General features: G+C 42.4%; 1 protein-coding gene across 3 annotated transcripts in view; it reads right to left on the bottom strand.

Moving 5' to 3' along the window:
* The window catches only part of birc6 (baculoviral IAP repeat containing 6), a 112,974-nt gene that overhangs the window by 70,667 nt on the left and 28,221 nt on the right, over positions 1–14,086 (bottom strand). For 2 of the 3 annotated variants that reach the window (XM_087850424.1, XM_087850426.1), the window contains exons 14-37: positions 13,786–13,917; positions 13,485–13,616; positions 12,907–13,073; positions 12,408–12,541; positions 12,055–12,216; positions 11,804–11,935; positions 11,313–11,410; positions 11,065–11,212; positions 10,819–10,952; positions 9,838–9,984; positions 9,566–9,753; positions 8,684–8,995; positions 8,409–8,508; positions 7,989–8,203; positions 7,644–7,852; positions 5,347–5,699; positions 5,003–5,222; positions 3,296–3,432; positions 2,949–3,086; positions 1,955–2,082; positions 1,618–1,749; positions 1,149–1,364; positions 868–1,051; positions 38–241 (exon numbers count right to left, since the gene is read on the bottom strand). In XM_087850424.1, the coding sequence (XP_087706550.1) occupies positions 38–241; positions 868–1,051; positions 1,149–1,364; positions 1,618–1,749; positions 1,955–2,082; positions 2,949–3,086; positions 3,296–3,432; positions 5,003–5,222; positions 5,347–5,699; positions 7,644–7,852; positions 7,989–8,203; positions 8,409–8,508; positions 8,684–8,995; positions 9,566–9,753; positions 9,838–9,984; positions 10,819–10,952; positions 11,065–11,212; positions 11,313–11,410; positions 11,804–11,935; positions 12,055–12,216; positions 12,408–12,541; positions 12,907–13,073; positions 13,485–13,616; positions 13,786–13,917 (4,122 nt within the window). The remainder of the gene's footprint in view (positions 1–37; positions 242–867; positions 1,052–1,148; positions 1,365–1,617; positions 1,750–1,954; positions 2,083–2,948; positions 3,087–3,295; positions 3,433–5,002; positions 5,223–5,346; positions 5,700–7,643; positions 7,853–7,988; positions 8,204–8,408; positions 8,509–8,683; positions 8,996–9,565; positions 9,754–9,837; positions 9,985–10,818; positions 10,953–11,064; positions 11,213–11,312; positions 11,411–11,803; positions 11,936–12,054; positions 12,217–12,407; positions 12,542–12,906; positions 13,074–13,484; positions 13,617–13,785; positions 13,918–14,086) is intronic. The other variant, XM_087850425.1, reaches the window with a different exon arrangement.

Here is a 14,086-nt window from a genome sequence, read left to right as displayed (position 1 = left end):
GGGGGGGGGGGGGGGTTAGAGAGGACTACCCACGCACTTTGGAATACTGAGGAGGTCCCGGTAGTACCTGCGATGATATCAGGCACAAGGGCCTCATCAATGCTCTCTACCAGGGGGATGGGTGCTGGCTGGGACAGCGAGTCCTCCGAATCTGCTCCCGCAGAGGAGGACGATGTCCCAGCTTCCTCACCCACCACCACCTCATCCATGACATCCAGAGAGCCTGGAGACAGCAGTTCACCTGAGAAGAATACATGTTCAAGTACACCAGACATGCACCGACTTAATGAAGATGAAGTTGTTAAAGGACACCAAACATGAAACAGAAAATCTGACAAGTCTAATTTTTACATCAATTTAGTCATGCCTAGCTTACCTGCACTAACAATAAGAAAATTTACAATCCATGTGCTTAATGTGCCTCATTATATTCTATATTATTGCTTTGATAAAAGCTTGTGAAATGTGCTCTGTAAACATTGTACAACCACACCAGTGGCTCTGTGAAAATGGTACTATGTCAAAACTAAAGTAAAAAAATGTTACGGTTGGAAAAAGTTAGAGACAAAAAAAAGGAAAGGACCCTGTTGAAACAAATGTGCACCAAAGTGCACACATATTCTGCACACCACGTTTTTTGCTCAAGCTAATGTGAGAACATACAAATATAATTCCCCAACTTTCAAAGAGATTAAAAAAAAAATTGGTACAATATTTTGCTCTAAAGCCAAATTGAAACTCCAGCAACAACAATGTGCCAAACTAAATGTTCAGCTTCACACAAGACTTAATATGTCCCCCGCTCGCCTCACAATCAATGCGTTTTAATCAGATTCAAACAAATGTAACGCTAAACTGAAAACACACCAGCCAGGATGTCCTGTAGCATACACGTGAGGGAATATTGTGCCCAGGCGCCTCCCCAGGAGATGTCCCCCCGGTTAAAATCCGTTCCCACAAGCAAGAGAAGCAGGCGTTCTAGCTGCTGCTCAGACACCACTTCGCACAAGTGGATTGTGGGCCTTGTGGCGTTGGCTATCCTAGCCAGGACCTAAACGAATAAGAGAAATATTTGTAGTTTTAGACTGTCAAATTCGTGTATATATATATCCCCAGTGTTAGATTAACTCCCAGTGTTAGATAAATACTTTGCAGACAAAGAGCAGCAGATCAGCATGGCAGGTGAAATCCATGGAGAGGAGAAAGAGGGCCAGCTTCTGCACCACAGAGATACAGCGTTCATGAGATAAAGTGAAGGGCAGAGGTTCTACTTCTGGGGCTTCTTTGGCTGTTGTGGACTCTGTATCCAATGTGGAACGGGGCCATTCAGCTGTCCGCCGCAGACGGATCAGGTCTTTAAAGTGCTGAAAAAGGAAAAAATTAACAAGTTGTAGTACTGAAAATTAATCTCCCAAACGTGATGCACAGAATTGGGATGAGACAAAAGGGTGATTTTCACAGGTGGAGTAGGGACTGGAACAGGAGAACAGGAGGTTTGCCCACAGCAAGCTACTGAAATAATCACTGACTAATCAACTAATTAAAGAATAAATGGCAGATTTCGTTGCAGCCCTCCTTCACAGCCTAATCTTTTTGATTGTGTGGTGAGCTGCTCACCTTGGATGTAGCTTGTTTTAGCTTGGCTTGTTCCACCAACAGTTTGTAGGAGGAGCCTTTGTTGCTCTGGATCTTCTCCTTCTCGATCTGCTCAACCAGAGCCTTCTGTTTTGCTTTCAATAGATTTAGCTGCTGCAATGAAAAGGCCACAATAAGTTTATGTACTGTAAAAGTATCACTCCAGAACTATCTACTTGTTGGATGCATTCCAATATAGGAAACAATCCCTAACCTGGTTCTAACAAATGCAAATTTCAAATCAAGTTTTAATTACCCACTTAAAAATGGAGAAAAACAAATATGAAGGTGTGCTGCTTTTGAAATGGGACACATTTACCTGCTTGTGATGGACAAGCTGCTTACGGATTTTGCGTGAGTACAGGCGATCCAGGCTGCTGCTGCCTTTGGCTGACCTGCTGGAGTTCTGAGACTGGAGGCTGTTATTTATGAAACTCCACTGAATACCTGCAGGACAAAAAAATACAGCACATTAATGAAGGTAACACAAGACTGACAAACAACTAAGGAGTATGACGTACAATCAAACAGCTTAATTCCAATTGATTTAGCGGAGTTTGAGGACTACTTAAATGTGCTGCGACAAACATCTTTAGCATACAGTGCAGTTTGATTGTAACCATTTCCAATCATTTGTAAAAGATGTATGTCTGCATTGATGACATTTAATGTGCAGCTGAGTTAGCAAGATCTTGTTAATCATCATCCATGTGAAGCATAAGCATCAAAGATTTATGGATTTGAGACTTTTTTCAACAAAGTCCAACCACTAAGTAGAGAGTAAAAATCCTGACCACTTTTTCTCTTTAGTTACTCAGATACCATCTTTCTACCTATATTTAGGAACTACCTTAATAAACAGTCATTGCTAAATGTTTAACCATAATTTTGTGCTCTCTTGCAGTTGTAGACTTCTAAATTGGAGAATGGAAAAAAAAAAGCAATTGCATTGTGTCGTCTAATTGCGTAGTGAGTAAAAATGTTGATATTCTGCCAACCACTTCATGGAAGCGTTGTCTGAGCCTTTTATATGTGCAATATTTTATATTCTATTTATATCTATTGAGTTCCTCACTGAGTAGATATTCATAAAGATTACTATTAAGCTTCTGCTGTTTGGTAATTGATACCCTTTCAAAGCTATCAAAGAATTAACAGCAAAACTGCAATCAGCAACTGGTCAGAGGCAATCAACATCTGTTTATGTTTTGTTTCAATTTCACAATTTCCAGTGCCTATAGATTAAAAAAAGAAAAAGAAAATAAAAAAAACATTTACACATATCAGGGAAAAGTAGAATGCAGGTATTTTACCTGTTACAGGTCTTTCCCGCTCTTTCCCTCCCAGGTGCTTCTTCCCTCCTGAGGCCTCATCTTCGATACTTGCTACATAGTCCAACAGTCTGGAGACCAACATCACTACCCAGCTGATCATGGGAATATCCAAAACACCTGTTTGATTTTTACAAAAACAAACAAACAAAAAATCAACTTCATTTCAAACACACTCTCGTATCCCACTTTTGAACAAACCAGTCTGTTTAAAAATAAATAAATCTGACTACATAAAAATTAACACTGACTTTAACTCTATCTGTAACTTCTACTAACTCAAGTTAACATATCAGGTGCTGCAAAGACGCTCTTCTCAGTTGCTTTACCTTCAGTTCTGCGCTGAGCGGCAGCTTGTGGCTGCTGCAGTGGAGACAGGAGGCTGTCCAGGAGATTCAGAAGGCCTTCCAACACACCGCTGTTACTTAGGGATCTTTGGCCAATGCATGACAGGAGCATGAATACCCTAACATGAATACAGATTAAGCATACAGCAGTTAGTATCCACAGCATCCACAAGACCTGAAAGCTAAGTTTGATGTCTCCAGAAGAACAACCCAAACGACGTGCTACATAATTTGTGCTTCTGCATCTCCATGTATGAGTAGACAAATCTAAGCAGCCAAAAGACTGAGAGGGCACTTTACTGTGTTGCAGAGAAATACTTTTGCAGTTCTTAGACTTGCCTCAGCATAGTAACCAGAGGAAAGGCAACGCTAAAAGCCAAGCATCTATGATCCAAGCTGTGACAATAAATGACATGAAAATTAAGCACAATTCCCTTTAAAAACAAAATACACCTACAAGCATAATAACATGGCTGGAAGAGTTACATGTTCAGGATATGCATGGCTTCATGATAGTCTTTGGTGTATTCCATATTCTTTGCAGTTTGTGCCCTGATGTTGATTGTTTTGAGTGTTCTCTGTTTGTTCACATAGGCATGCAAGTCTTTGTGAGACTGTTCATTGCTTGTATAAATTATTTGATGGTGAACTTCTTACTGGTCCCCATCATCATGTGCGACTCCCTAGTGGATATTGTTAGTCTCTGTGCTTCAGGAGCCAAAGTTAGAACTAAACATCAGCTAGTTTGTGGATTTGTTTATTTTAAACAAACAAACAAACAAACACAAAGGTTATGTATATAACCCCAGTTCTCTGAGTAGCATAGTACAGTGAGTGTCTCACTATGGGAAGGCCTCCTGTGTGACCTCATCAGAAGCTCAAATACCTTTACGTCTTTACAGGCGGAGGCAGAAAATGTTTTAGCGACAGGTGAACTGCCAGCAGTTCCAGACAGTTTATGTGGGTAGAGTACATGTGAGAGCCCCATCCCTCATTCACTGCTCTGCCTTTGTGAGTGCCACCCTAGCCAACCAAATACCACATGTTGCCATATACTTTTTTGATTGGTCAACATGGTACACTTTAACACCAATAGGGAAGGGGTGTTTTTTTTCTTTTATTTTCTTTTTTGTTTTTGCTCTGCAAGCGGAGAATGCTTGCTATAGCACTGTAGTTAGAAAACACTGTTTCTGCCATTTCTTCCAGGAGTAAATACCACTGTTTTATTCAGAAAAATACACCGCATGTATTTTTTATCATAACTCTGGGTTTACATGGCCGATCAACACAATTATAAATTCATATACAGTCCACACGTCCACACTTTCGAAATGAAGAATCTGGGTCGCTGCATCTTGTTGCTGTGTCATCTTAAATTGGTCATGTGAGCGTATCCATCGACTGCAGAGGGTTAAACAACTCTATGCTGGGAGAGGTTTGCTTTGATTTGGTTTATGTTTTCTTCCTTTCCTTTCCTTTCTTTCTTTTTTTTTTAACCGTTCATTAGAAGTCAACATTTTGATATAAACCAATGTGTAATGTCATGATTAGATTTTCCTGTGGGACTGAAAAATTATTTTATTTTATTTTTCATTAAAACCCCTACCTTTTTTCATTATTTATTATTATTTATTGAATTTCACATTAATCTAAAATGTTGTGACTATATGGAATCTGATAGTTCTTTACCTGTCCTGGGGAAAGATGAGCAGCTGTTCAGAGTTGTAGAGCTCCTGCAGTACATTAGAGAGGAACTGGCCCCACCAGCGCTCGCCTCCACAGAGCTGCACCAGCAGCAGGCCGGCATGAAGTCGGATCTTGGGCGTCCCACTGATGCAAAGATGTTTGAAGAGCTCCTCACAGGCCTTGGCATGGAATGTGCTCTGGAGCACCGAGGGGACAGAATGGCCTAAAAATACCCATAAAAATGAATCAATTGTGTGTAACAACGTTTCAATCCACACGTTACTAACAAAGTCATCTGTGAAATGTACAACTTCACTAAACAGCAGATCCAGCAGAGTTCAGCTCACCATTATTAGAATGCAGCAGGCTCAGCAGTGTGTCCAGCAAGTAGCGGATGATGGTTCTCAGTTGCTCCGTGGAGGAGTTGTGAACTAGCTCCTTTGCTTCCGGAGCCCCAGCTGCTGAGAGTGACTTGCGGCTGGTACCCAGTGATACACGCAACCGCTGAACCGCATGGTGAGCCAGGTTAAGCTGTAGCTGCAGCTGGATGCAGTCCTGGTAGGCTGAGAAAACACGCTGATCTTCCTCAACAACCTTATCTGGTTTTCTTAAGAAGTACTGGGCATTGTTGGCGCTGTTGAGAGGTGGCAGGTCGATGTTCTGCAGAAGGGTCTCTAGCCGATGGCAAGCTAGATTATACCTGGTAAAGAAAAACAAAATTGGAAAATTCACAACACCACCAAAAAATTTACAAACTTCTTTTGCAGATGAAATCACTACATTATTTAAGTTATCCCAGCTGGACCTTTGTCAAAGCTCTTGAAGTTGTATTCTAAAGGCACCTAAAGAAAGCTCCAGCCGATCTAGGAGAGAAGGACAACCGCTGCCCAAGCGAAAACCTGTAGTGATCCCATATGTGTCAGGAGTATCGGAATAGTTGAGACGCATTTTTTCGAAACACCGGGTCTCTGTGGCTTTTAAACCCCAAAACACGCTGCACCAAAAATTGGTCCACCCCAAGTATCGGGTCCCCCGACACAAACAGAGTAACATAGTGTACGCTGTTAAGTTCCAGGAAGATTGGACAGGGAGGAACGCTGGTTTGAGCGCGGAGTCAAGGAGGCCATTTACGTGAAAAGGGAACGACCATCTCTGAATTGAGGAGGGGGTCTAAAGGTACATCTTTCACCATCTTACAATGCTGTGATTGCAGCCATTCCCCAACTCTGTGAATGGTACTCATGGCCGATCAGTGGTCTTTGATCAGTGAGTTTTGGTCAGTGGTTGTTGATCAATGGTCATGAGAATTTGCATAATTAAGATTAAGGAACTGACCTCCCAGCCCATTGTTCCTTCAGTGGGCTGGTTTCAGTCATTATGCAAATGTACTGTTTATAAGATTGGGGAAACCTGCAGTCAGCTGAGACTGAAGAAGTCACTTGAATGAGTGATGAAATGTTTCTCTGACAAAACGCTACGTCCAGATGAACAGAATCAACTTTTGGATATTTAAGTTCAGTTTTACTAAACATAGTCAGGCCTAATTACTGGCAGACCTGTTGAATCAAGAAACCACTTAAATAGAACCCATCTGACAAATTGAAGCAGGCCATGATCTAATAAAACAAAATCACTGATGTCTATCAGTCTGAAAAGGGCTAAAAGACATTTCTTAAGCCTTGGAACTTCAGTGAACCACAGTCAGATCCATTATACACAAATGGAGAAAACTCTGAACAGTGGTGAAGCTGGTGAGGCTGCTCTGCTGCCTCAGCACCTGGAAGACTTACTGTGGTAAATGGGACCATGAATTCTGCTGTCTGGTCATGATCTCAAGCTGAAGTGTACTTGGGTTTCACAGCAGGACAATGGTCCAAAAGACACCAGCAAGTCCACCTTTGAATAGCTTAAGAAAAACAAAATGAAGACTTTGGAGTGGACTAGTCAGAGTCCTGCCCCAGAATTCAATTGAGATTCTGTGGCGTGACCTTAAAAGGGGGGTTCATGCTTGAAAATCCTCCAATGTGGCTGAACTATTCTGCAAAGGTGAGTGGGCCAAAATTCCTCCACAGCGTGGTAAAAGACTCATTGGGAGTTACTGTGAACGCCTGATTGCAGCCGTTGCTGCTAGGGTGACCAACCAGCTCCCCTTAATAATAATAATAAACTTCATTTGGAAACTGAATTTTGTGTTTACTTGTGTTATCATTATCTAATAATTACGTTTGTTTGATGATCTGAAACCTTGTGATACACGTAGTGATATATAAAGTGTGATATACAATATACACAAAAATTAGGAGATCAGGAAGAGGTCAAACTCTTTTTCACGACATTGTAGTGCTTTATACATGTCTTGTTTAACCATTCACACACACATTCATACAAGAACTTTCCATCTAGCATTCACACACATAAACACTTTGATGAACACATCGGGAGCAACTCAAGGTTCAGTATCTTGCTCAAGGTTATTTGACATGCAGGCTGGAGTAGCCAGGAATCAACTCACTGACCTTTCAATTAGGAGATGAGCTGCTCAACCTCCTGAGCCACAGACACCACCAAATATCTCAAGTCTGTTTAATGAAGCCATAGTCAAACTCAAATGAGGCATCTGTATCTGCTTTACTTCCCGTCTCACCTGCACTGGATGTCCTCCTGCAAAGCCACCATCATGGTCAGGTGTTGATCCACATCTGGCTGGCTGGCAGCTTCGCTCTCTCCCCGAAGAGGATCATGCATCAGCTTCAGTTCACTCTCCCAAGGCAGGATATAAGTGTGGCCATAGTAGAAACCCAGTGGAATCTTAGCACGAGCATTGGTGCTGCCATAGCGCCCAATCACAGTGATCTGAGAATATGAGGCAGCCCACAATAGCAGTATTACATCCATCATTGCGGCAGATTTTTAACTCAACAAAGAAATTTAAAACATCACGTAAACCAACCCACAACTCTGCCCCAAAGTAAAACAGAGAGAAACAGACCTTCATGAACCTGCAAACAGGTGGTGGCAGCAGGTCATGCAGAATGAGGGAGTGGGTGCTGATGTCTGTGGCCACCACCAGCCTGCGGCCATCCACCTCCTCACCAAGAGTCCAGATGTCTATGGACAGAGAGGCCAGGTCGCCACAGGTGGGGATCAGAGCATCCGTCAGCAAAACAGGACGGCCAAAGTCCAAAGTTACAAAACGGCGAGCTCCTGGGAGGAAAAACATAGCACACTCATGAGCAAGCTCAGTTTATTTTCCACAAATATTTAATTTTGACGGTATTTCCTAACGTAATTAGCAACAAATGAAACATGATTAAAACTTTCAGAAAGTTTCAGAATCTTCCAGTCTTAAAATATTGACATATAAGCACTAGGTTAGGTGGTCAATATGGAATAGTCCTACATGACATACCAGAGTGCATCCGCTCTATGATGATTGACTGATGTGGAGGAGGCTGCAGGAAGTGAGATGCCTGGGAAATGGCCAAAGCCAGACCACTGCCCATTGGGCTCTGAGGCAGAAAGAGAGACATTTCTCATTTTACTGCAAAGCAATCTATCAAGTTAGATAAATCTATCTAGATCTGAAATCATTTGTTGAAAGTGATATATGCAGCAATAGCTATATAAATATCCCAGTGACTCAGGGATAAATGGCCACAAAGCATGGAGCTACTTGTTACTAACTGGTTTGGCTTTCTGTGTGTTCTTGTGTGCAGCCAGGTTGACAGGCCCGGGGTCCATCATGGAACCAGGGAACAGGTGAGCCAGCTCAGCACTGAAGGCTGCAGAAACCACCTCATTAGGGGGCGTGAGAGGAGGGGTCATGAAGAGGGGCGTGGTTTTAGGTGTTGGGGGGATGACGTCAGAAGGATGAATGAAAAAGCCTGGCGCGGAGGAAGGGTTTGAAGGCACAGAGTTGTGTATAGGTCCCACGCCTGAGGCAGCAGCTGCTGCTGCTGAGGTGGTCTGATGCAGCTTAGCCTCCAGCTTGGCCTTCTGTTTACAGCATACAAAGAATATTACAGCCACAGGATAAAAACACTAGACTTGTATTAGAGCAACATGGCAAACTTTAGAGAAATCTAAAACTGGAAAAGGCTTTCAGCATTTTTTGTCTTTTAATTTCTTGGATTTCTTCAGTTTTGTGCAAACATTTGGTGTCCAGTCAGAACATGGTTTCCACAGCCATGAACTCTGGTTAGGTTTTTAAACTGTATCAAGTCCTTGCTACAATAATAGCATTTCTCGGTGGAAGAAATTAACAATCTGTAACATTTGGCTTCATATCCTTTATGAACCTTTGAGACTTTTTCTTACATCATCATGTCATAAAGATTTCTGCTAAATAAGTTTTATAACTTGGTCATTTGGTTCTCAGAAGCCAGTGCCAAACAAACTCATATTTCATCACTTCTCTACCTAGTGTGTGATTATTTAACCATTTCTATTCTGTTCTATCCTATTGTGTTCTAATAGCTAGTCTGTCTAATGTGACGGCACTCCTGTCATTGAGTTTTGTTGAGCTCCTGCAGCTTAAACAGGCAGATAACTGAACTGGTTCTTCACCTGCTGCTGCAGCTTCAGCAGCTGCTGTTGCTTCTCCTGCAGGACCTGCAGCTGCTGCTCTGCTGACACCATAGCATGAGACAACGACTGGAGAGCCACCTGAGCTGCAGAACTCAGAGCCGTAGAAGCTTCTCCAACCGTTCCCGTTGACAGGCCGCCCACTGTTGGGGTCACACCAAATGTACTCACTGGAAACAAAGAATACAACTTCAAGAAAGGACAGTTCCCATACTGAAACCTCAGCTAAAACCAAGCTAAGATCAAATGGTTACCAGTGAACATGCTGGCGTCATCTCGCTCCACCCGTGTGCCATCACTGGTGGAGATACAAGTAAAGTGCAAAGGTTCCACCTCCAAGAGTCCTGTTAATGCTGTGAAGCTGCCTTCTGCTGCTGCACAGCTGCTCACTTTTCCGTTCCCTACGAAACATACAACATTCAAAACTAACTGGAAAAAAATATGCTAAACAAGCATTTGAGTTCCTCCTTTCACCCTTAAAAACATAAAGCTCTTTTTAATTTTTTCCCTAAGCACTTGGTCAGAGTGGGAAAGAAAGATTCCCTTTTAACAAGAAGAAACCCCCAGCAGAACTGGCAAATGGAGGAGCAGCCAGTTGCCGTGGCTTGTTGACGGTGACTGGAGGGGGTGCACACACACACACACCAAAAAACGCCACACTTTTTAGTACAGACCTATTGCAGCATAGCTAAGGGAGGACTCAGGGTCACCTTATTCAGCCTCCTTTCAAGTTACCCTGTGGAACGTTATTTCAGCAGAAGTGTCTCCACTTGATGAGGTTCAAGGGTTTCTCAGTTTACTAGCTTGCTTTTTTTGCATGAAGCTAGACTGGATTCTTTCAGGTCCAGTGAAGGTGCAATTTTGGTGTGTGGATGGGTAGACCCGCATAAGTTGCAGCTTCAACAGGAAAGACCAAATCAGAAGTTGCAAAAAGTCTCACTGAAATCTGACAAGCCATACAAGGTCTGTAGTTTGAAATGATTTATTATATAGTAGATATTATGAAACTGTTCAGTGTATATTTTGCACACTGTACTTTAAAAGCCCTGTGAGGTAAAAGATGCTTTGGGTTTTTTTCTTCTCAACTAGGTGTCAGAGCAGACTTGGTCATTAAAATGTATTTCATTTTCACATTATAGAGCCTTCTTGTGATAAAGGAGAGCAGTGCTTTAAGATCTGCAAGTTCAGGTCAGTGTTCACAGGAAGAAATTCCTGTGAAGTTTTAGTGCTCATACCTGAGAGTATGTCGGAGAGGTCGATCTCATCAGACTGCACTCCGATGCTGCTGTTGAAGGCATTCTTACATGAGGAACCGCTGACCTCCAAGTCAAAGAGCACCGGGTCAAATGGAGAGCTGTACAGTCCGTACCTGGGAACGAATAGATAAACATCCAAGAAAGGGGGATAAAATAAGGTGACGATAAGATGAGAAAAACGTAATTTATGAACCTAGGGTTTAGACTAAAGAGCTATACAGATACCTGGTCTGCAGCAGGGCCTCCAGTGGTGTGAGGCGGTCCTGCAGCTGTCGAGAGATGGCGGTGAGCAGGGAGGCACAAGCAGTGCTGCAGTCTGCCAGGTCCTCCTCCTTCACGTAATTTAACAACACAAAGTACCAGAACACTGAGCCTGGAAGCCCACAGAAGAAAGAGGAGAGGGTAAAACATCAAGTCTGGACAGTCAAGAAACACAGACAAGGGAGGGTGCTAGATGTTGCTCAATCACTCACCACCAGTTGCTGCTGCAGGCAAGTAAGGCATATTGTCCAGCAGAGCCTTCAGAAGGCTCACGCCAAAACCCTGCTGACTTGGTTCTCCTTTCCCATTACTGTAACAAGAAACAAAACTACGTGCTTGTTATTTTATTTAAGTAAACGTAAAAAACAAAACACAAGATACCAAGAGAGAACCCATGTTACATTACAAGAAATTAATAACCCCTAATGTAAGCCTTGACTTGTGGTAGAGCCCTCTCACCCTTAAAAACATAATGTTGGCAGACACAACGCATTCAGCACCCATTACTTTCTTTTTGTGAGATTGTGAGAAATTAACTCCACACTCTGTCTCTCTTCCCTTTTCAAATAAGTGGGCCTGCCTAACAAACAGCATCTTCAGCACTCCATCCTTGAACAAGGCCTCTACCTTATGCGTGTTAAGTTGTAAATTTGCCCAAGTGTAAAAGAACTGTCTGCATCTTTGGCTCAAACGGGTTTCTTACCTAATGCAAAGTGCAAGAAAGCGAGCACATTTGTGTGCTATACTCCGGCCAGCCTCAAAGAAACACACCCGTACAATATCGGTAAGCCTCGTCCTGGTTTTCACCTGCAGACTCTCCTTTCCTTCTTTTAGGCTAAAAACAGGACACAAAATTCAATATTCCACTTAGTACAATGTGAATGTGACGGTCATGTATAATCTAGAGCCCTTATGGTAATGCTGTAATCTGTATGTCTCCAGGTTGACTTCTACCTGCAAGGTCCATTGGAGAAGACCCCAGCCAGCCAGCACAAGATATCTAGGATGAGGCTCTGGGCATGCTCCGTGGCTGGGCCGCCCTCTGTTCGCCGACACAGTGCATCCAGCAGTTTCTCATGGAAGTCTGGGAACTGCAGCATTGCACAGCGTTGGACCCTGAAAACGACAGAGCAGCAGACACAGACCAACTAACTTGTAAAAAACCACCAAACAAAAACCATCTAAGCAAAAATTGTCCTTTATAACGAAATATTGTTAAGCACACTTCTCTGTGTGTAGACCTGCTGTATCCGTGTTAAATGTTTAACCTGACCACAGTGTCAGCAGCACCTCAGCAGTTATCTGACCTTTCTTTGGGAATTGACGTCTTCTTGAACCTTCTGATTGTGACTGAAACTTCCTGAAGCAGGTCGCATCCTCGCAGGTTTTCTACTTTCTTTGATGGAGCTGAGGTTTCCGTCTTCACTGCGGAGACTTTCTCCTACACACAAAAATAAAAGGTAGCAAATACATGAATGTGGCTTTGTTTGGCAATTGGTAGTTTCACAAAGTCAAGGGTAGACCAGCTGTTCATTTTTTTGGAATGTTTTTATCTTGGAAAACAAAATGACTGCAAAAACAAGACTTTTCATAGTATAAGAATTATTCAATAGTTCACTTTGGACCAATCAAGTTAACATCTTCCGTTTTTTCTTTATTTAAAAAATAAATAAACTCTCCACTTTCAGTGGAAACAAATGAGCCGACAGCCTCAAAACATAGAAACATTACTCTAAACGGGCTGTAACTTGATGAAACCCAACACTTATGTGCCATCTGACTGGCTTAGGAACTGTAATTGTGTACCTTAGAAGCCTGAGCCCTTTGAAGGAGGGTTGACAGTGAGTGCGCTTTGGTGCCCTGAGGCTTGGAACTAGGCATTCTCACCACGGGGCGGGGGTTCTCCTCCGTGCCCTTATCACTTACTGCTTTGATGTGAACCAGGAAAGAGCGGTACTTCCCTCCTGCCATGCCTGCAGCAGAGAGGGATCAACAGGACAATTGTGAAACACTGACACACACCTGTGTAGATGAATATGAACTGCAGGCTATGATCAGGAAGTCATTTCACATCTAACAGTCAGCATTATAACCATCTCACTGAATTGTTTATGTCACGACGATCTTAAGTAGGAGTTTGACCATGAATTTCCAAATAAAGGGCTTCCAAAGTAGTTTGGAATACTGGTTTGACAAATTAACTTTATTGTCATCATTCCTATATTTACATCAACTTGAAATGAACTGTGTGTTTGGCAGTCTTGATGATCGCCAATGCCACTGGAGAAACAAATATTAATTCTAAACCAGTCCGAGAGTCAGGTGGCTATTGAATCTGCTTTAGTCTGATAGCCAGGTCTTGATTTTCAGTATATGTTTATTACCTTTTACCAGCTTGGGGCTAGTGAGGCTGAGCATACCAGCATGGCCAGAGAGGTCTAGCCCACTGGCCAGCCATACTGGACCACACAGGATGTCCTCCTTGTGGTCTTCCAGGAATGGACACAACATGGAGCCTGCAATAAGCATATGAAACCACAATTTTATGTTTACATACAGTTTATTTACAAAAATAAATAAATAATTTCAAAGTCGAGTCATTATCTGAAATGAAAGGTTCTAAGTGAGTGATCATCTGCAGGGCAAATAAGTGTTTATAAATTGAAACTGCCTAAAATGTTTGACCTGATGTCTCCTCTATGTCCATGAACTGGATGTCCTCTGTGAAGTCTTGCATTACAGGTTGGCCATTTCTCTCCCCATTTGCATGAAGGACATTGGAAAGAGGGAACGAGATCTGCCTGTCCACAGCTGTTTCTGTTGAAGAGATAAGGAGTAATACTGAGATGTATAAAGTCAGTTCTATCTAGTAAGAATACAATACATACTAACTGAATGAGAAATGATGAAAACTTCCCCCCAAAACAAAGCTGCTCTAGTCTGAAACACTGCTGGTTAAAAGCAATCATTAATTGTTTAAAAACAA

Source organism: Neolamprologus brichardi, chromosome 13 (genome assembly GCF_056152115.1).
Source record: "Neolamprologus brichardi isolate AB-2024 chromosome 13, ASM5615211v1, whole genome shotgun sequence".
Lineage (NCBI taxonomy): Eukaryota > Metazoa > Chordata > Actinopteri > Cichliformes > Cichlidae > Neolamprologus > Neolamprologus brichardi.
The sequence above is the reverse complement of the archived record's forward strand: the minus strand, read 5'-3'. Positions and strand labels throughout refer to the sequence as shown.